The sequence below is a fragment of the Coregonus clupeaformis genome, chromosome 25 (assembly GCF_020615455.1).
Source record: "Coregonus clupeaformis isolate EN_2021a chromosome 25, ASM2061545v1, whole genome shotgun sequence".
Classification (NCBI taxonomy): domain Eukaryota; kingdom Metazoa; phylum Chordata; class Actinopteri; order Salmoniformes; family Salmonidae; genus Coregonus; species Coregonus clupeaformis.
In genome coordinates this window covers 20,915,563-20,937,125 of record NC_059216.1, presented here as the reverse complement: position 1 = coordinate 20,937,125, position 21,563 = coordinate 20,915,563, and the positions used below count along the sequence as shown (strand labels likewise).

General features: G+C 43.8%; 1 protein-coding gene across 1 annotated transcript in view; it reads right to left on the bottom strand.

Annotated features, from left to right (window-relative positions):
- Positions 1–7,008: 7,008 nt before the first annotated feature.
- LOC121539116 (solute carrier family 2, facilitated glucose transporter member 1) overlaps positions 7,009–21,563 on the bottom strand; it is a 34,626-nt gene continuing 20,071 nt past the window's right edge. Inside the window, exons 6-11 of the mRNA XM_041847372.2 lie at positions 18,103–18,265; positions 12,121–12,305; positions 9,587–9,691; positions 9,077–9,178; positions 8,023–8,226; positions 7,009–7,249 (exon numbers count right to left, since the gene is read on the bottom strand). Of these exons, the coding sequence (XP_041703306.1) occupies positions 7,070–7,249; positions 8,023–8,226; positions 9,077–9,178; positions 9,587–9,691; positions 12,121–12,305; positions 18,103–18,265 (939 nt within the window). The 3' untranslated portion in view covers positions 7,009–7,069. The remainder of the gene's footprint in view (positions 7,250–8,022; positions 8,227–9,076; positions 9,179–9,586; positions 9,692–12,120; positions 12,306–18,102; positions 18,266–21,563) is intronic.

Below are 21,563 nucleotides of genomic sequence, written 5' to 3'. Positions count from 1 at the left end.
GTGGAGCTGCATAAATGTTGCTCTTCACTTTCTGGAGGATCGAGTTTTGAAATCAGTGGAATTAGAGTATGATAGCTAACGAGATGGAGAAAACACCTGTCTCCGGATTACATCTTCAAACTAAAACCAACCATGGCATCCGTGACAGGGAGACGCGTCCATCATGCATGATGTATACGGGTAAGATAGTCTAGCTAGCTACATTTTCAGATATGACACGTTTCTAATTTTGACAGAAAGACGTTTCCATTTCAAGTTAAAGCGTACTGTTAGCTAGCTAGCTAATGTTAGCTGGTTGTCTCGCTAGCTAACGTTATGTGGATGCTCTTATTATTCATATCCCAGAGCCATTTGCTTGCTAACATTGAACCTGGTTGGTTAGCTACCTGCAGAGTCATGCAGGGTAGTAACATCATGAGTTGGGATTATGGTTCATTGTTTACCTAGCTAGCTAGCTACATGTCTTAACAAAAGACTCCACTATGCAAGTAACCATTTCGGGTGTGTTCGTAAATTCCGTCTTATGCCAGAGCGCAGAATAACTGATGAATTTACGAACGCGCATCACCCATTGAACACGGGGGCCCCTCAGGAGTGTGTGCTTAGTCCCCCCCTGTACTCCCTGTTCACCCACGAGTGCATGACCAGGCACTACTCCAACACCATCACAAAGTTTGGTGATGACACGAAGGTGGTAGGTCTGATCACCGATGGCGATGAGACAGTCTATAGGGAGGAGGTCAGAGACTTGGCAGTGTGGTGCCAGGACAACAACCTCTCCCTCAACATCAGTAAGACAAAGGAGCTGATCGTGGACGACAGGAGAAAGAGAGTCGAGCGCGCCCCCATCCACATCGATGGGGCTGTAGTGGAGCGGGTTGAGAGCTTCAGGTTCCTTGGTGTCCACATCACTAAGGACTTAATATTGTCCACACACACCCGCACAGCGTCTCTTCCCACTCCCCAACTGATGTAACCTAGCAACGCGCAAGCCCTGCCCACCTGAGGAGCTGTCTTTTTCACGCATCTATTTAACGCATCGTCTCGACACGTACATCACAAGTAAGAGAAGGAAGATAACTTTTTTTTTTACGGGTATACATTTTTTCTGGAATTGAAAAAAGTGATCGTTTTATACAGTTTACGTGTAATTGGATTTATTTTCACTCAAATCATGTTTAAAAAAATACCTGTTACCATTAGAAAATATATACATGAGTGCATTCTAAAAAAAAAAAAACTGTTGAATAACTGAATTCACACCAACATCCCTGAACCTGATTTATTATTTGTCCATGCCAGGAAATATGTTTTATGTGCAATGATTAAGTCAATATCTGATGGATTAAAACATTTCAAAAAGTTTGGAGTACCTTCATCCATTGTCCAACTGTTGCATTCATTATAATTGTTTTAAAAAAAATAACTTTAAAAACCTGATGCACATACAGTACATACACACCTTTTCCACAGCCTTATTCTAAAATGTATAAATAAATAAAAAATCCTCAGAATTCTACAAACAATACCCCATAACGACAAAGCGAAAACAGATTTTTTGATATTATTTTCAAATGTATTACAAATAAAAAACAGAAATACCTTATTTACATAAGTATTCAGACCCTTTGCTATGAGACTCGAAATTGAGCTGTTTTCATTGATCATCCTTGAGATGTTTCTACAACTTGATTGGAGTCCACCTGTGGTAAATTCAATTGATTGGACATGATTTGGAAAGGCACACATCTGTCTATATAAGGTCCCACAGTTGACAGTGCATGTCATAGCAGAAACCAAGCCATGAGGTCGAAGGAATTGTCCGTAGAGCTCCGAGATAGGATTGTGTCGAGGCACAGATCTGGGGAAGGGTACCAAAACATTTCTGCAACATTGAAGGTCCCAAAGAACACAGTGGCCTCCATCATTCTTAAATGGAAGAAGTTAGAAACCACCAGGACTCTTCCTAGAGCTGGCTGCCCGGCCAAACTGAGCAATCGGGGGAGAAGGGCCTTGGTCAGGGAGGTGACCAAGAACCCGATGGTCACTCTGACAGAGCTCTAGAGTTCCTCTGTGGAGATGGGTGAACTTTCCAGAAGGACAACCATCTCTGCAGCACTCCACCAATCAGGCCTTTATGGTAGAGTGGCCAGACGGAAGACACTCCTCAGTAAAAGGCACATGACAGCCAGCTTGGAGTTTGCCAAAAGGCACCTAAAGACTCTCAGACCATGAGAAACAAGATTCTCTGGTCTGATGAAACCAACATTGAATTATTTGGCCTGAATGCCAAACGTCAAGTCTGGAGGAAACCTGGCATCATTCCTACGGTGAAGCATGGTGGTGGCAGCATCATGCTGTGGGGATGTTTTTCAGCGGCAGGGACTGGGAGACTATTCAGGATTGAGACAAAGATGAATGGAGCATAGTACAGAGAGATCCTTGATGAAAACCTAATCCAGAGCGCTCAGGACCTCAGATTGGGGCAAAGGTTCACCTTCCAACAGGACAATGACCCTAAGCACACAGCCAGGACTTGAACTGATCAAACATCTCTGGAGAGACCTGAAAATAGCTAAGCAGCGACGCTCCCCATCCAACCTGAGAGCTTGAGAGGATCTGCAGAGAAGAATGGGAGAAACTCCCCAAATACAGGTGTGCCAAGCTTGTAGCGTCATACCCAAGAAAACTTGATGCTAACCTCAGCCAAAGGTGCTTCAACAAAGTACTGAGTAAAGGGTCTGAATACTTATGTAAATGTAATATTTTCGTTTTTTTTGCTAAAATTACTCAAACCTGTTTTTGCTTTGTCATTATGGGGTATTGTGTGTAGACTAATGAGGAAAAAAACAATTTAATCAATTTTAGAATAAGGCTGTAACTTAACAAAATGCGGAAAGAGTCAAGGGGTCTGAATACTTTCTGTATGCACTGTATATATACACACAGAGACACACACAGAGACACACACAGAGACACACACAGAGACACACACAGAGACACACACAGAGACACACACAGAGACACACACAGAGACACACACACACATGGGTATTATGGCACTACATTGTGACAGTACATTGTGTATTATTAGTTTTTCTGCAAAATGACAAACCCACCACCTTTTATCAACATGTTTTAAAGCTAAAAAGCTTTTTTTGAAACTTTATTTATATGTTTGTATTTTTTAACAGGGGACAACCAATGTGCTAAGGCCTTTTATGCTTTTTGGTCTTTGGTCAAGAACTATTAGGTATTATGACAGTGCATTGTGATATTGTTCAAGCTAAAGTATCTAGTAAACTTGCTAGTTACTTCAGTGGATGTTGAACACATTTTTAGCAAGAAATGAGTTCAATTGTAGATGGGTTAGGGACAGATCGAAATTTACTGGGGGGAGGGCTTGTCCAACTCAAGGTGTCATAAAAAAAAGAAATGCACCCCCCTCCTCAAAGTTAAACATATTTTCACATGTCCCTCCCCTTTTACGGTAAAATAAATGGAACACCCTCCCCCCTAATATAATTAACCCAAAATAATGTTTACGACCACAAACCACAATAACTTCAGCATGCTTTAGTGGCACAGTCGTTGCCACGCAGGGCTATGGGCCAGAAGGTTGGGGGTTCGCCGACCATCACAGACGAGCTCACCCTCCCTGCCTGTTTCAGAGCCGGCTGCCGACAATGATCAGCTAGGTGGAAATCAGATTTTCAACATTTATGTTTTATTTATTTATAATTATATACAATATGTGCAACAAATTTTCCACCGACAGGTTTCTGTGCCAATGCACCACACAACCAATAAACAAAGCATACCGACTTCGGGCACTTCAATATCATGGTTTGCGTTTTCAAAGCCACAATAAATAGACTATGTCAACCTGGACAACCAGAACATCCATCCCTCCCTACCTTATAAGTCTACCCAGTATCGAAGGCTCGGCTTCACAATCTCCAATTATTCAATTTTTTTGGTAAGAGATGTCTTTTTCCATTCATCAAATGGCCACTACACAGTTTGGATAGATTTTATTTGTCAGTAAAAAAAATACATATATATATATATACACATTTCTTTTTTTAAGTGACCGGGATTGCACAATAAAGTCTGGGATTTATTTCCTATTTTTTGCATTACAGAGACACATTACAGAGATAGAGACGAAAAAATGCTCAACCTCCAGATGAGTGTGAGGGGGAGTATGAGAACAGTTCTCGCCAGCTTGTTTGGCTTGGAGCTTATTGTTTAGTTGTTTGGGCTGCTGGTGAACCATGATGTGCAGTCATGATCAAAGTAACACTGAACTAGCGCACTAACTAGGTTTCCATCTAATTGGCGACAGATTTTCATGTGAATATTCAAAAGCCTTTATAAAAACAATATTCAGAGTTTCCTTTATGAAAATGTGGCGACGGACAACATGACAGGGAAGATATTAATTTACCGGACATTTGAGAAATGTAATGTATTTTTTATTGGTTTTTAGGCTACTTTCCTAAAACAATAATTGTCCATCTCATGGTTCAGCTGTCAGAGATTTGAGCGCTAAATGTATCAGGGCATTTTATGCATAGGCCCACAGTCTTAGGTGTCCATAGTCTGATGTTAACATTTTAATAAATCCACACACACACACACACACACATATATACAGTGGGGAGAACAACTGGATTTTTGTTTTAGATTCCGTCTCTCACAGTTGAAGTGTACCTATGATAAAAATTACAGACCTCTACATGCTTTGTAAGTAGAAAAACCTGCAAATTCGGCAGTGTATCAAATGCTTGTTCTCCCCACTGTATGTAAGGAAGTGAAGCTTAGGCCTAACCCCAGAGAGACTGCTACGACACCAACATGCATTTCTTTATGTCAGATGGCTACTGCGTCTGCCATACAGATATAGACGTACAGGAGGGTAATTCGTAAAATGTTCTATCAGAATATTTTGTATAAAGATACGATTGTTAGATTATAGGAGTAACTCTGGTAGGCCTGAAACAGTTCAACTGTTGGAGTCAGTTGGAGCGCTGGTGCCCACTGCCTTCGTATCATAGGCCTGTAATAGCTTCAGCTTAATAATAGCCACACCAAACCAAACCTTCACAAACGTTTCTAAACTTTATTAGGGTAAGTCAAACCATTGTTTATAGGGAAAATACGTGCAGAAGAGCAAATGTAAACCAGGGAAAAAACATACTACCCTCTCATGTCCCAATAAAAAAATAACATAACCCTCCCCAAAGCAAAAAAAATAAAGTTTGACAACACTCCCCAATGACTTAGTACTTGGTGGCAAAACCCTTGTTGGCAATCACAGAGGTCAGACGTTTCTTGTAGATGGCCACCAGGTTTGCACACATCTCAGGAGGGATTTTGTTCCACTCCTCTTTGCAGATCTTCTCCAAGTCATTAAGGTTTCTAGGCTGACGTTTGGCAACTCGAACCTTCAGCTCCCTCCACAGATTTTCTATGGGATTAAGGTCTGGAGACTGGCTAGGCCACTCCAGGACCTTAATGTGCTTCTTCTTGAGCCACTCCTTTGTTGCCTTGCCCGTGTGTTTTGGGTCATTGTCATGCTGGAATACCCATCCACGACCCATTTTCAATACCCTGGCTGAGGGAAGGAGGTTCTCACCCAAGATTTGAAGGTACATGGTCCGTCCATCGTCCCTTTGATGCGGTGAAGTTGTCCTGTCCCCCTAGCAGAAAAACACCCCCAAAGCATAATGTTTCCACCTCCATGTTTGACGGTGGGGATGGTGTTCTTGGGGTCATAGGCAGCATTCCTCCTCCTCCAAACACAGCGAGTTGAGTTGATGCCAAAGAGCTCGATTTTGGTCTCATCTGACCACAACACTTTCACCCAGTTCTCCTCTGAATCATTCAGATGTTCATTGGCAAACATCAGACGGGCCTGTATATGTGCTTTCTTGAGCAGGGGGACCTTGCGGGCGCTGCAGAATTTCAGTCCTTCACGGCGTAGTGTGTTACCAATTGTTTCCTTGGTGACTATGGTCCCAGCTGCCTTGAGATCATTGACAAGATCATCCCGTGTAGTTCTGGGCTGATTCCTCACCGTTCTCATGATCATTGCAACTCCACGAGGTGAGATCTTGCATGGAGAGCTAGGCCGAGGGAGATTGACAGTTATTTTGTGTTTCTTCCATTTGCGAATAATTGCACCAACTGTTGTCACCTTCTCACCAAGCTGCTTGGCGATGGTCTTGTAGCCCATTCCAGCCTTGTGTAGGTCTACAATCTTGTCCCTGACATCCTTGGAGAGCTCTTTGGTCTTGGCCATGGTGGAGAGTTTGGAATCTGATTGATTGATTGCTTCTGTGGACAGGTGTCTTTTATACAGGTAACGAGCTGAGATTAGGAGCACTCCCTTTAAGAGTGTGCTCCTAATCTCAGCTCGTTACCTGTATAAAAGACACCTGGGAGCCAGAAATCTTTCTGATTGAGAGGGGGTCAAATACTTATTTCCCCCATTAAAATGCAAATCAATTTATAACATTTTTTACATGCATTTGTCTGGATTTTTGTTGTTATTCTGTCTCTCACTGTTCAAATAAACCTACCATTAAAATTATAGACTGATCATTTCTTTGTCAGTGGGCAAACGTACAAAATCAGCAGGGGATCAAATACTTTTTTCCCTCACTGTATGTGTGACTACTACAGTAACAGAGGCAATCATATTTTTGATGTTTAGAAATGTACATGTCATCAGAAAACAGACAACAGTGAGGGAGGCCACCACCTGAAGTCCTGTATCAGTCCCATCACGTCTTCTGACTACCTGGTTAAACAAAGGTTAAATACAATAAAACATGTGTCCCATGTGAAGACTGAACCAAAATCAGACCTCCGTGACCCCCAGTACACCCGTCGACCTCCAGGGCGGGAGGCTATCTGCTGGGTCAGGGGTGAGGTGGGAGGGGCCAGGGCGGTCAGGTCAGGGGTGAGGTGGGAGGGGCCAGGGCGGTCAGGTCAGGGGTGAGGTGGGAGGGGCCAGGGCGGTCAGGTCAGGGGAAGGTGGGAGGGGCCAGGGCGGTCAGGTTCAGGGGAAGGTGTTGAAACCAGTCTTATTGTGCAGGGGGATGCCCTCGGGCCCTCGGAACTCGGCTGCGATGTCATCGAAGGTGCGTCCCTTGGTCTCAGGTAGGCGTCTCCAGGTGAAGCTGAAGGCTGTCAGAGCCATGGTCATAAAGAGGAGGTACACGTAAGCACCACACACTTTCTACAGAGAGAGACACCCACAGGAGCAGAGAGTTAACACAACTGGAAATTGCTTTACATTTCATTGATTCATTTTAGAAGATAGTCCTGTCTATGATATCAAACCACCCCATCTTTTCCTATAACTGTATGTCGATGAATGGACGTATTAGCTCTAATTACCTAGATAAGGAGTCATTCATACCCCTTCAGGAACTAAACCTTGAGACCTCTAGGTCCAGATCCAGTTCCCTTGTCATGTACCATTGGTGCCGTATTGTCATGTACCATTGGTGCCGTATTGTCATGTACCATTGGTGCCGTATTGTCATGTACCATTGGTGCCGTATTGTCATGTACCATTGGTGCCGTATTGTCATGTACCATTGGTGCCGTATTGTCATGTACCATTGGTGCCGTATTGTCATGTACCATTGGTGCCGTATTGTCATGTACCATTGGTGCCGTATTGTCATGTACCATTGGTGCCGTATTGTCATGTACCATTGGTGCCGTATTGTCATGTACCAATGGTGCCATATTGTCATGTACCATTGGTGCCATATTGTCATGTACCATTGGTGCCATATTGTCATGTACCATTGGTGCCGTATTGTCATGTACCATTGGTGCCATATTGTCATGTACCATTGGTGCCCTATTGTCATGTACCATTGGTGCCGTATTGTCATGTACCATTGGTGCCATATTGTCATGTACCATTGGTGCTGTATTGTCATGTACCATTGGTGCTGTATTCCAGCTATCCTATGACACAGACTATGTTAAACGTACCAGCAGTGGAGGGAAGAGCAGAGCCAGCATGAACTTCCCTCCCCAGTTGAGCATGCTGGTGAAGGCCATGGCGATGGGTCTGGCTGGCTGGTCAAACAGCTCTGCAGCGATGAACCAGGAAATAGGACCAGGTCCCACCTCATACGCTGAGATCAGGAAGAACACGACCAACACCTGCAGGCTACGCAGCTCTGGGACAAGGAACTAAAGGGCAGATCAATCACTCAATACATCTTATATTGGTCGGGGAGGATGAGTGGGCGTAATCCGCGACAGTCTAGCAATTTAAAGGTTGCCTGTTTCGAGTCACATCGGGGGAAATTGTAGCATTTTAGCTAACCCTTCCCCTAACCCTTATTCTAAACTTAACCCAATTCCCCTAACCTTTGTCATTAGTTATCCTAACCTTTGTCATTAGTTCCCCTAATCTTTGTCATTAGTTCCCCTAACCTTTGTCATTAGTTCCCCTAACCTTGTCATTGATTTACATACAGAATAATACGAATTGTCCTTAGACCATGTTGAATAACAGCATCATAATGTATTACACCTACAGGTAGAGAGTCACCAAAAAGGTACACTCGGATGGACAACACACGGATGGACAACACTCGGATGGACAACACACAGCTGGACAACACTCGGATGGACAACACTTGGATGGACAACACTCGGATGGACAACACACAGCTGGACAACACTCGGATGGACAACACTTGGATGGACAACACTCGGATGGACAACACACAGCTGGACAACACTCGGATGGACAACACTTGGATGGACAACACTCGGATGGACAACACACAGCTGGACAACACTCGGATGGACAACACTTGGATGGACAACACTCAGATGGACAACACTCGGATGGACAACACTCGGATGGACAACACTCGGATGGACAACACTCAGATGGACAACACTCGGATGGACAACACTCGGATGGACAACACTCGGATGGACAACACTCGGATGGACAACACTCGGATGGACAATTGTTTAATATAATAGATTTATAATTTAGGGTTAGTGTAGGTGTGGTTAGGGTTACCAGGACTGAGTCGATGAGGGTCATGGAGAGGTTGCACACAGCTAGACACAGGAAGCCAGTCAAAAGCAGTTTCCTACGCCCCGCCCTCTCCATCAGGAAGAACTGAGGAGGAGAAACAGACACAAAATCACAGGTGAGTCTCCATACTTCATAACAGGTGAGATTACAGGTGAGTCTCCATAATTCATAACAGGTGAGATTACAGGTGAGTCTCCATACTTCATAACAGGTGAGATTACAGGTGAGTCTCCATACTTCATAACAGGTGAGATTACAGGTGAGTCTCCATACTTCATAACAGGTGAGATTACAGGTGAGTCTCCATACTTCATAACAGGTGAGATTACAGGTGAGTCTCCATACTTCATAACAGGTGAGATTACAGGTGAGTCTCCATACTTCATAACAGGTGAGATTACAGGTGAGTCTCCATACTTCATACCAGGTGAGATTACAGGTGAGTCTCCATACTTCATACCAGATGAGATTACTCTAGTGTTATCTCCTCACCGCCACCAGAGTAAAGGTCACGTTCACGGCCCCGACCCCCAGCGTCAGGTACTTGGCTTCGTCAAAGTTAGCCTTGTCAAACATCTTGGTGGAATAATTGATGATCTGGAAAATGAGAAGTATATGTTTTAAACCCTCAATGTGTTGCCCGTCTTTCCTTCAGCCTGGTTCCCTACTGAGCAGCAGGATAGCCTGAAGCTCCATCCTGACACAATGTCGCAGAATCAACTCTGGAGAGAGGAGAGGGAGAAGTGCTGAGGCTTTAGCAAATAACAGCAAGTCTGGTAGTCTGCTGCTAGTCTGCTAGTCTGCTGCCAGTCTGGTAGTCTGCTGCTAGTCTGCTAGTCTGCTGCTAGTCTGCAGTTGTCTGGTGCTAGTCTGCCAGTCTGCTAGTCTGCTGCTAGTCTGGTAGTCTGCTGCCAGTCTGCTAGTCTGCTGCCAGTCTGCTAGTCTGCTGCTAGTCTGCGGTTGTCTGGTGCTAGTCTGCCAGTCTGCTAGTCTGCTGCCAGTCTGCTAGTCTGCTGCTAGTCTGGTAGTCTGCTGCTAGTCTGGTAGTCTGCTGCCAGTCTGGTAGTCTGCTGCCAGTCTGCTAGTCTGCTGCTAGTCTGCGGTTGTCTGGTGCTAGTCTGCCAGTCTGCTAGTCTGCTGCCAGTCTGCTAGTCTGCTGCTAGTCTGGTAGTCTGCTGCCAGTCTGGTAGTCTGCTGCTAGTCTTGTAGTCTACTGCTAGTCTGGTAGGCTGCTGGTCGTCCGGTCGTATGGTAGTCTGCTGCTAGTCTGGTAGTCTGCTGCTAGTCTGCTAATCTGGTAGTCTGCTGCTAGTCTGCCAGTCTGCTAGTCTGCTGCTAGTCTGGTAGTCTGCTGCCAGTCTGGTAGTCTGCTGCCAGTATGGTAGTCTGCTGCCAGTCTGGTAGTTCTGCTGTTAGTCTTGTAGTCTGCTGCTAGTCTTGTAGTCTACTGCTAGTCTGGTAGTCTGCTGCTAGTCCGGTCGTATGGTAGTCTGCTGCTAGTCTGGTAGTCTGCTGCTAGTCTGGCAGTCTGGTAGTCTTCTGCTAGTATGCTGCTAGTCTGGTGGTTTGGTAGTCTGCTAGTCTGCTGGTTGTCTGCTAGGCGTTTAGTTTGTTGCTAGTCTGCTGCTTGTGCAGGTCTGCTAGTCTAGCAGTCTGCTAGTCTAGCCATTTGCAAGTCTGCAAGTCTGGTAGTCCACTGATATTCTGATAGTCAGGTAGTCTGCTGCTAGTCTGCTGCTAGTTTCCGCTGGTCTGTTAGTCTGCTAGTCTGCTGCTTTCCTGCTAGTCTGCTAGTCTTGTTGTCTGCTAGTCTGATAGTCTGCTGCTAGTCTGGTAGTCTGGTAGTCTTCTGCTAGTCTAGTAGGTTGCTAGTCTAGTAGTCTGATTGTCTAGTATTCTGGTAGTCTGCTGCTAGTTTGTTAGTCTGCTGCTAGTCTGTTAATCTGCTGCTTTTCTGCTGGTCTGCTAGTCTAGTAGTCTGCTAGTCTACATTTTTCTGCTAGTCTGTTATTCTAGTTTATCTGCTAGTCTGGTAATCTTCTGCTAGTCTCCTGCTAGTCTGGTAATTTAGTAGTCTGCTAGTGCGCTAGTCTGCTTTTAGTCTGCTAGTCTGGTATTCTGGTAGTCTGGTAGACCGCTAGTCTAGTAGTCTACAAGTCTGCTAGTCTGCTGCTAGTCTGGTAGTCTGCTGCTAATCTGGTAGACTGCCAGTCTGCTAGTCTGCTGGTAGTCTGCTAGTATGCTAGTCTGCTTGTCTAATAGTCTGCTGCTAGTCTGTTAGTGTGCTAGTCTGCTAGCTTGCTGCTAGCCTGCTAGTCTAGTAGTCTGCTGGTTTGCTATAGTAGCCTGCTAGTCTAGTAGTCTGCTAGTCTGCTAGTCTGGCAGTCTGGTAGTCTGCTAGTCTGCTAGTCTGCTAATCTGCTGCTAGTGTGGTAGTCTGTTGCTAGTCTTGTAATCGGGTAGTCTGCTAGTCCAGTAGTCTGCTAGTCTGGTAGCCTGCTGCTAGTCTGGTAGTCTGCTGCTAGTCTGCTAGTCTGCTGTTAGTGTGGCAGTCTTCTGCTAGTCTACTGCTAGTCTGGTAGTGTGGTAGTCTGCTGTTAGTCTGTTGCTAGTCTGGTAGATTGCTAGTCTGCTAGACTGGTAGACTGCTAGTCTGGTAGTCTGCTTCTAGTCTGGTAGTCTGGTGCTAGTCTGGTGCTAGTCTGCTAGTCCTCTAGTCTGATAAACATCAAGGGGACATTATGTACATGTTTTTCCTCTCACTGAAAATCTTTGTAACTAAAGAGGAAACAGTGGTTAAATATTTTCCCTCTATTTAATTTATTAATTACTCAATAAATAGACCATAGAGAACACATTACTTACTACAAAATGTTCAGGTCTCAATAAATACCCCATAGAGAACAGATTACTCACTACAAAATGTTCAGGTCTCTTTTGCAAAATAGTTTCTTATCTCAATGAGACAGACCTGGACAAATGCATTTTAAATAAAACTACTCAGTCTTTTATCTAAAACTACATACCGCGTTGAAGCCAGAGAGCTGGGAGCCCAGGTTAACGATGAGGACGATGATGATTGGCTGTCGGTAGGAGTGTTTCGTGAAGAACTCCTTGACGGTGAGGGCTGATTGGGTGTGAGCCGCCTCATCCTTCATCTCCTCCAGCTCTGTGAACACCTTGTCTGACGGGCCTCTCAGACGCCGCAAGGCTGGGGTCAACAACAACAAAATAACAACAACATCATCGTCAAAATGGTGGATCTACTGCTGACCTGATTGAATCCCGGCCCCTAAACTTACTGTATGTGACAGTACTATCCATCTGCCTCTGTCTGGGTCTCCTGGACCCTGTCTGGGTCTCCTGGACCCTGTTGATAGTAACCTGGACCCTGTTGATAGTAACCTGGACCCTGTTGATAGTAACCTGGACCCTGTTGATAGTAACCTGGACCCTGTTGATAGTAAAGTTTACTGTGTGTGACAGAACTACCCACCTGCCTCTGCCTGGGTCTCCTGGACCCTGTTATTTTTTTCAATATATTTTTTAAAGATTACAATTTTTTGGACAATATACAATAGACAACTTAACAATTCACAGACATGGATCCACTAAACTAGACATGACATTGTCTGGGACTTAATGCCCAACCTTCAGCATAAAGAAACAAGACGAATAAAATACAAAAAAAACACCTTGTTTGTTCATTTTACAAAGTAATTAAATACACTGAGGTTTTCAAAGGAGAGGTCAACTCAGGAGGTTTAGCGAAATCAGGATCACCCATAAACGTCTCAGACAGATGGACCATGGTGGGATCTCTGACATCCTCCTCAACACTTGCACACGGTAGACTTTCATAGACATAGCACGTGTAACAGCACGTGCTGGGAACACTCTAGGGTACTTTACTGATAACCCATCAGGTTCCCCTACTCTGGGAACACTCTAGGGTACTTTACTGATAACCCACCAGTTTCCTCTACTCTGGGTTTCTAACAAATGACAGTCACGACCTTCCCTCCAGCCAAATCGTTTCCCAAAATGGGGATCTCTGACATCCTCCTGAACACTTGCACACGGTAGACTTTCATAGACATAGCACGTGTAACAGCACACGCTGGGAACACTCTAGGGTACTTTACTGATAACGCATCAGGTTCCCCTACTCTGGGTTCCTTACACGCTGGGAACACTCTAGGGTACTTTACTGATAACCCATCAGGTTCCCCTACTCTGGGTTCCTTACACGCTGGGAACACTCTAGGGTACTTTACTGATAACCCACCAGGTTCCTCTACTCTGGGTTTCTAACAAATGACAGTCACGACCTTCCCTCCAGCCAAATCGTTTCCCAAAATGAATGAGACCCCCTTCACCGGTAGGCTAGGCCTCGCTCCCACGACAACGGAACCAGAAATAAGACCAGACTAGAGTTCCACATTATACAAAGGAGCTTCCATGCAACCCATATCCACGCCTTGTACTAACACACTGTAACCAGTTGCTGAAGTGTCAGACAAAGGTTAAACACCCTCCAAAATGATGGACTGGGCTCCCCCAGTGTCTCGGATGCTTAACAGTATCGCAACTCTGCAGAGTCACGAACCCGTCTCAGTGTCTCGGATGCTTAACAGTATCGCAACTCTGCAGAGTCACGAACCCGTCTGAAACAAAGGGTTCATACACATCTGATCCAAAATCTTGTTTAGGAGATACACCAGTCCCAACCAGAGACCTAATGGGCTGGAGTGCTCCCACAAGAAGAAACAGCTTTTTCTCTCTCTCATTGTTCTGTTTCAACTTAAAACACTGAGAGACAATGTGTCCTTTTTCACGGCAGTAATGACAAACTGGTGGATACCTAAAACCAGTTGTCTGCCGATCTTTAACTTTGGGCACTGTAGAAAAGGACTGAAACCTCGCAGTAGGAGTTGACTTCTCTGGATTGCTTTTTGCGTAGGGATAACTACTGGGTGCTTTGTTTATGAAGGTAGTTTTATGTGTTAACATAAACTCACCTGCAAGAACTGCAGCTTTCTCAAGAGTGCGATCCTTGTGCTCATAAATGTGAAGTACATCACAATCCTTGGGTTGTGTACAAAGCTGTCATCAAGGCAAAGGGTGGCTATTTGAAGAATCTCAAATATAAAACATATTTTGATTTGTTTAACACTTTTTTGGTTACTACATGATTCCATATTAGTTATTTCATGGTTTTGATGTTATTCTACAATGTAAAAAAACGGTACAAATAAAGAAAAACCCTTGAATGAGTAGGTGTGTCCAAACTTTTGACTGGTACTGTATATCCACTTCCTTTTGAGGGTGCCGGATGGCCTGACTGGATTCGGAGTGCTTCCACATCTATCTCCCTTTGTCACTCTTCCAGCTCAATCTCTTTTTACATTCTTCTTGTTCATGTTCTAGTCTGGCTGCACGTTCTTCTTGTTCATGTTCTAGTCTGGCTGCACGTTCTTCTTGTTCTAGTCTGGCTGCATGTTCTTCTTGATCACGTTCTAGTCTGGCTGCACGTTCTTCTTGTTCATGTTCTAGTCTGGCTGGACGTTCTTCTTGTTCATGTTCTAGTCTGGCTGCACGTTCTTCTTGTTCATGTTCTAGTCTGGCTGCACGTTCTTCTTGTTCATGTTCTAGTCTGGCTGGACGTTCTTCTTGTTCATGTTCTAGTCTGGCTGCACGTTCTTCTTGTTCATGTTCTAGTCTGGCTGCATGTTCTTCTTGTCTTTCCCAGTGCTCAAGCTCGAAATTTCAGTTGTTCCCATTTTTACTTTGGTTCTACCTCTTGCAGCTGCCGGTCTATGGGGTGTACTCTACCACCTCTAGGATCCTTCCGGAAGGATTTCCTCTTCTACCAAAGCAGTATAAACTCACTCTGACTACTGCTTTTGAATCGGCATGTGCAACTTTGATGTCATAATGCTTTGCAATGATGAGCAGATTCGCCTTCGTACATTTACAGTAGCTTGCGAAAGTATTCACCCCCCTTGGCATTTTTCCTATTTTTTTGCCTTACAACCTGGAATTAAAATGGATTTTTTGGGGGTTTGTATCATTTGATTTGCACAACATGCCTACCACTTTGAAGATGCAAAATATTTTTTATTGTGAAACAAACAAGAAATAAGACAAAAAAAAACAGAAAACTTGAGCGTGCACAACTATTCACCCCCCCCAAAGTCAATACTTTGTAGAGCCACCTTTTGCAGCAATTACAGCTGCAAGTCTCTTGGGGTATGTCTCTATAAGCTTGGCACATCTAGCCACTGGGATTTTTGCCCATTCTTTAAGGCAAAACTGCTCCACTCAAGTGTTGCTTTAGCAGTATGCTTAGGGTCATTGTCCTGCTGGAAGGTGAACCTCCGTCCCAGTCTCAAATCTCTGGAAGACTGAAACAGGTTTCCCTCAAGAATTTCCCTGTATTTAGCGCCATCCATCATTCCTTCAATTCTGACCAGTTTCCCAGTCCCTGCCAATGAAAAACATCCCCACAGCATGATGCTGCCACCACCATGCTTCACTGTGGGGATGGTGTTCTCGGGGTGATGAGAGGTGTTGGGATTGCGCCAGACATAGCGTTTTCCTTGATGGCCAAAAAGCTCAATTTTATTCTCATCTGACCAGAGCACCTTCTTCCATATGTTTGAGGAGTCTCCCACATGCCTTTTTGCGAACACCAAACGTGTTTGCTAATTTTTTTCTTAAAGCAATGGCTTTTTTTCTGGCCACTCTTCCGTAAAGCCCAGCTCTGTGGAGTGTATGGCTTAAAGTGGTCCTATGGACAGTTACTCCGATCTCCGCTGTGGAGCTTTGCAGCTCCTTCAGGGTTATCTTTGATCTCTTTGTTGCCTCTCTGATTAATGCCCTCCTTGCCTGTTCCCTGAGTTTTGGTGGGCGGCCCTCTCTTGGCAGGTTTGTTGTGGTGCCATATTCTTTCAATTTTTTAATAATGGATTTAATGGTGCTCTGGGGGATGTTCAAAGTTTCTGATATTTTTTTATAACCCAACCCTGATCTGTACTTCTCCACAACTTTGTCCCTGACCTGTTTGGAGAGCTCCTTGGTCTTCATGGTGCCGCTTGCTTGGTGGTGCCCCTTGCTTAGTGGTGTTGCAGACTCTGGGGCCTTTCAGAACAGGTGTATATATACTGAGATCATGTGACAGATCATGTGACACTTAGATTGCACACAGGTGGACTTCATTTAATTAATTATATGACTTCTGAAGGTAATTGGTTCACCAGATCTTATTTAGGGGCTTCATATCAAAGGGGGTTAATACATACGCACAGTTATTTTTTTCATTTCACTTCACCAATTTGGACTATTTTTTTGTATGTCCATTACATGAAATCCAAATAAAAATGAATTTAAATTACAGGTTGTAATGCAACAAAATAGGAAAAACGCCAAGGGGGATGAATACTTTTGCAAGGCACTGTATCTAGCATATCCCATGTAGGGTTTTCCACAAACGCATCCAACTTAGTCCATGGCTTTTTAAAATCCTGCGTGTTTATGCAACTTTCAAAATTATTCCACCAATCTTATAACCCCTCAAGGGGATATCAGTGACAGAAACTCTACCAGAGGTATATATAATATACTGTATATACTTTTACAGGCTTTGGTTTTTCTATTCATATTTTGAGGTTGGACCTTAGCACGTATAGCTCGTTAGCACATAGGGCGCACCGATTGGTGTCACCTCGTTAGTCAGTATGTGTGACACCTGTGCTGGCCCAGGTGATATTTCAGAGTGGCTGGCCCAGTTCTCCAGTTGTCTTGAGAGATATATGGAGGATCAACACCTTTTAGTTGATTTCTAGAAAAACATTCCTTTTGTCTGATTTCCCTGTTTTCATATTGCAGTTTGCTTCCTGTCTTTAAGTTTGGTCTGGTTGGGGTTTTTCTTTTGTTTGCCTCTTCTTGGGCAAATTGAATGGGCGCTCATGGTGGGTGTTTTTTTAGGTTCCAGTTGTTGTTGCTAGTCAACTTTCCCTTGACAACCCCATGAGTGTCTTTCAGAACGCCTCCTAAAACCCCACCTGTTTCAGTTTGGTTGTTGGTCAGTGACTCTTTGTTAGTTCCCCCTTCTGTTTGAGCGAAATTTTTTGGTTTTCTTGCTGGGAAACGTAACAATACACATATCAAATATTACTACACTACAGTAAATGGTGACCCCGACGTGATATATCATTAGGAACTTGTGGATCATATTGATAACTTTGGAGGTACAGTAAATGGCGGCTTCCGACTTCTTGTATCTTACGGATACTTTAGACTAAATTGGAGTTTATTCCGTTAGATTCCCCTATATACACATAACGAATACATAGCTTACATGATGGTGAATATGCAAGCAATTGATATTTTCGAGTTATGGCAAATCGACTCGTATTAATGATTTGATCAAAAAGGATAAGTAAGGTTTTACATTTGATTTGGGACGAAAGTCTTCATTACTGCCAATATACTGAATAAGAAACAATCTAAGATGCTTGTTGTGTTTTTACACAATGAAGAGAAGAAGAAGAATGAATGAATAGCGAAGAAGAATGAATCGCGGCAAACTAGCGTTGAACGTGCTAGATACGACTGTGAAACCCTGGAGGACATCAGAGCGCAAAATAGAGCAGTTAAAATCAGAACTTCAAGCATGTGGAAAAAGAGCATGATTAGACTAGGTCATTTCTACACGCAGAGAGATTTGTTAGAACAAATAGGCTCCAAGGTCACTTGTCTGTCTCGTAATTTAAATGCGCTTTTATTTAGAATTTCATTTTTAGAAGTTTCTTCATTGCTGTAACTCAACTATAATGTTCTTGCATATTGCTAAATAATATTTATGTAGTTAATTCAGTAAATGGGCTAATTGCATAGTCTTATTACGAGTCACATGTGAGGTATATATAATTTAACTGTATATACAAATATAAAATATTACTACACCTACAATGGTGTGTTCCGTGTGTGACAGTGCTACCCACCAGTCTCTGCCTGGATCTCCTGGCCCCTGTTGATGAGCAAGTATCTGGGGCTCTCAGGGCAGAAGGGGAGGGTCAGGTACTGTAGCAGGGCAGGTATCAGAGACAGGGATAGCATCATGGCCCACAGCTCTTTTGTCCCCAGCACTGTTTCAAGACCAGCTACCTAGAAATAAAAACATGAAGAGAAACAACAATCTCAAAGCCACCTACAGTCTAACAACACTCACTGCTAACCCTGGCTGTCTCCCTGCACAGACCTGCACCTTAGAGACTACCTGCACCTCAGAGACTACCTGCACCTCAGAGACTATCTGCACCTTAGAGACTACATGCACCTTAGAGAATACCTAAACCTTAGAGACTATCTGCACCTTAGAGACTACATGCACCTTAGAGAATATCTGCACTTTAGAGACTATCTGCACCTTAGAGACTATTTGCACCTTAGAGACTATTTGCACCTTAGAGACTATTTGCACCTTTAAGACTATTTGCACCTTTAGGACTATTTGCACCTCAGAGATTACCTGCACCTCAGAGACTATCTGCACCTCAGAGACTATCTGCTCCTTAGAGACTATCTGCACCTTAGAGACTACCTGCACCTCAGAGACTATCTGCACCTTAGAGACTATTTGCACCTCAGAGACTATCTGCACCTCAGAGACTATCTGCACCTCAGAGACTACCTCAACCTCAGATACTATCTTCACCTCAGAGACTACCTGCACCTCAGAGACTGCCTGCACCTTAGAGACTACCAGCACCTTAGAGACTATTTGCACCTTAGAGACATTTTTGCACCTTAGAGACATTTTTGCACCTTTAAGACTATTTGCACCTTTATGACTATTTGCACCTCAGAGACCACCTGCACCTCATAGACTATCTGCACCTCAGGGACCACCTGCACCTTAGAGACTACCTGCACCTTAGAGACTATTTGCAATGCCTCTCCACACATCCAACCCTTACTCACAAGCACACATAAATAAACACAAATACTCTCTCTCACACACACACACACACTGCTGTTCTATAATAATAATAATAATAATATATGCCATTTAGCAGACACTTTTATTCAAAGTGACTTACAGTCATGCGCGCATACATTTCACACGTGTGGTCCCGGGGATCGAACCCACTACCCTGGCGTTACAAGCACCATGCTCTACCAACTGAGCTACAAAGGACCACATGTTATATACTATTTATTCAACTGTGTGATCAAGACACTACCCCCTTTATATTTGTAAATACAGTCATACTTGACATAGCACATTCATAATCTATTCTGTATATCCTATTGTTCATGATCTACTCTGTATATCCTATTGTAGATGTTGATTATTGTAATGTTGAGGGAGCTAGCACACAAGCATTTAACTGCACATGTTATACCTGCTGTAAACTGTGTACATTACGAATAACATTTTATAACATTTTAGAAAACAATTAGTAACACACTACGCCGTCATGGATTAAAATCCTGCAGTGCACGCAAGGTCCCCCTGCTCAAGCCAGCACATGTCCAGGCCCGTCTGAAGTTTGCCAATGACCATCTGGATGATCCAGAGGAGGAATGGGAGAAGGTCATGTGTTCTGATGAGACAAAAATAGAGCTTTTTGGTCTAAACTCCATTCGCCGTGTTTGGAGGAAGAAGAAGGATGAGTACAACCCCAAGAACACCATCCCAACCGTGAAGCATGGAGGTATAAACATCATTCTTTGAGGATGCTTTTCTGCAAAGGGGACAGGACGACTGCACCGTATTGAGGGGAGGATGGATGGGGCCATGTATCGCGAGATCTTGGCCAACAACCTCCTTCCCTCAGTAAGAGCATTGAAGATGGGTTGTGGCTGGGTCTTCCAGCATGACAACGACCCGAAACACACTGCCAGGGCAACTAAGGAGTGACTCCGTAAGAAGCATCTCAAGGTCCTGGAGTGGCCTAGCCAGACTCCAGACCTGAACCCAATAGAAAATCTTTGGAGGGAGCTGAAAGTCCGTATTGCCCAGCGACAGCCCCGAAACCTGAAGGATCTGGAGAAGGTCTGTATGGAGGAGTGGGCCAAAATCCCTGCTGCAGTGTGTGCAAACCTGGTCAAGACCTACATCAGAAAAGCAGAACTTAATATTTGGTACAGAAACCTTTGTTTGCAATTACAGAGATCATACGTTTCGATCTCTGTAATTGCAAACAAAGGTTTCTGTACCAAATATTAAGTTCTGCTTTTCTGATGTATCTAATACTTATGTCATGTAATAAAATGCAAATTAATTACTTAAAAATCATACAATGTGATTTTCTGGATTTTTGTTTTAGATTCCATCTCTCACAGTTGAAGTGTACCTATGATAAAAAATTACAGACCTCTACATGCTTTGTAAGTAGGAAAACCTGCAAAATCGGCAGTGTATCAAATACTTGTTCTCCCCACTGTATGTATATATATACATATATATGTATATATATATATATATATATATATATATATATATATATATATATATATATATACACTGCTCAAAAAATTAAGGAACACTAAAATAACACATCCTAGATCTAGCTACCCGGAAAATCTGCATTGACCCTTTTTGCACTAACTCTTTTGACTCGTCACATACGCTGCTGCTACTGTTTATTATCTATCCAGTCACTTTATCCCTACCTATATACACTGCTCAAAAAAATAAAGGGAACACTAAAATAACACATCCTAGATCTGAATGAATGAAATAATCTTATTAAATACTTTTTTCTTTACATAGTTGAATGTGCTGAAAACAAAATCACACAAAAATTATGAATGGAAATCAAATTTATCAACCCATGGAGGTCTGGATTTGGAGTCACCCTCAAAATTAAAGTGGAAAACCACACTACAGGCTGATCCAACTTTGATGTAATGTCCTTAAAACAAGTCAAAATGAGGCTCAGTAGTGTGTGTGGCCTCCACGTGCCTGTATGACCTCCCTACAACGCCTGGGCATGCTCCTGATGAGGTGGTGGATGGTCTCCTGAGGGATCTCCTCCCAGACCTGGACTAAAGCATCCGCCAACTCCTGGACAGTCTGTGGTGCAACGTGACGTTGGTGGATGGAGCGAGACATGATGTCCCAGATGTGCTCAATTGGATTCAGGTCTGGGGAACGGGCGGGCCAGTCCATAGCATCTCTTGCAGGAACTGCTGACACACTCCAGCCACATGAGGTCTAGCATTGTCTTGCATTAGGAGGAACCCAGGGCCAACCGCACCAGCGTATGGTCTCACAAGGGGTCTGAGGATCTCATCTCGGTACCTAATGGCAGTCAGGCTACCTCTGGCGAGCACATGGAGGGCTGTGCGGCCCCCCAAAGAAATGCCACCCCACACCATGACTGACCCACCACCAAACCGGTCATGCTGGAGGATGTTGCAGGCAGCAGAATGTTCTCCACGGCGTCTCCAGACT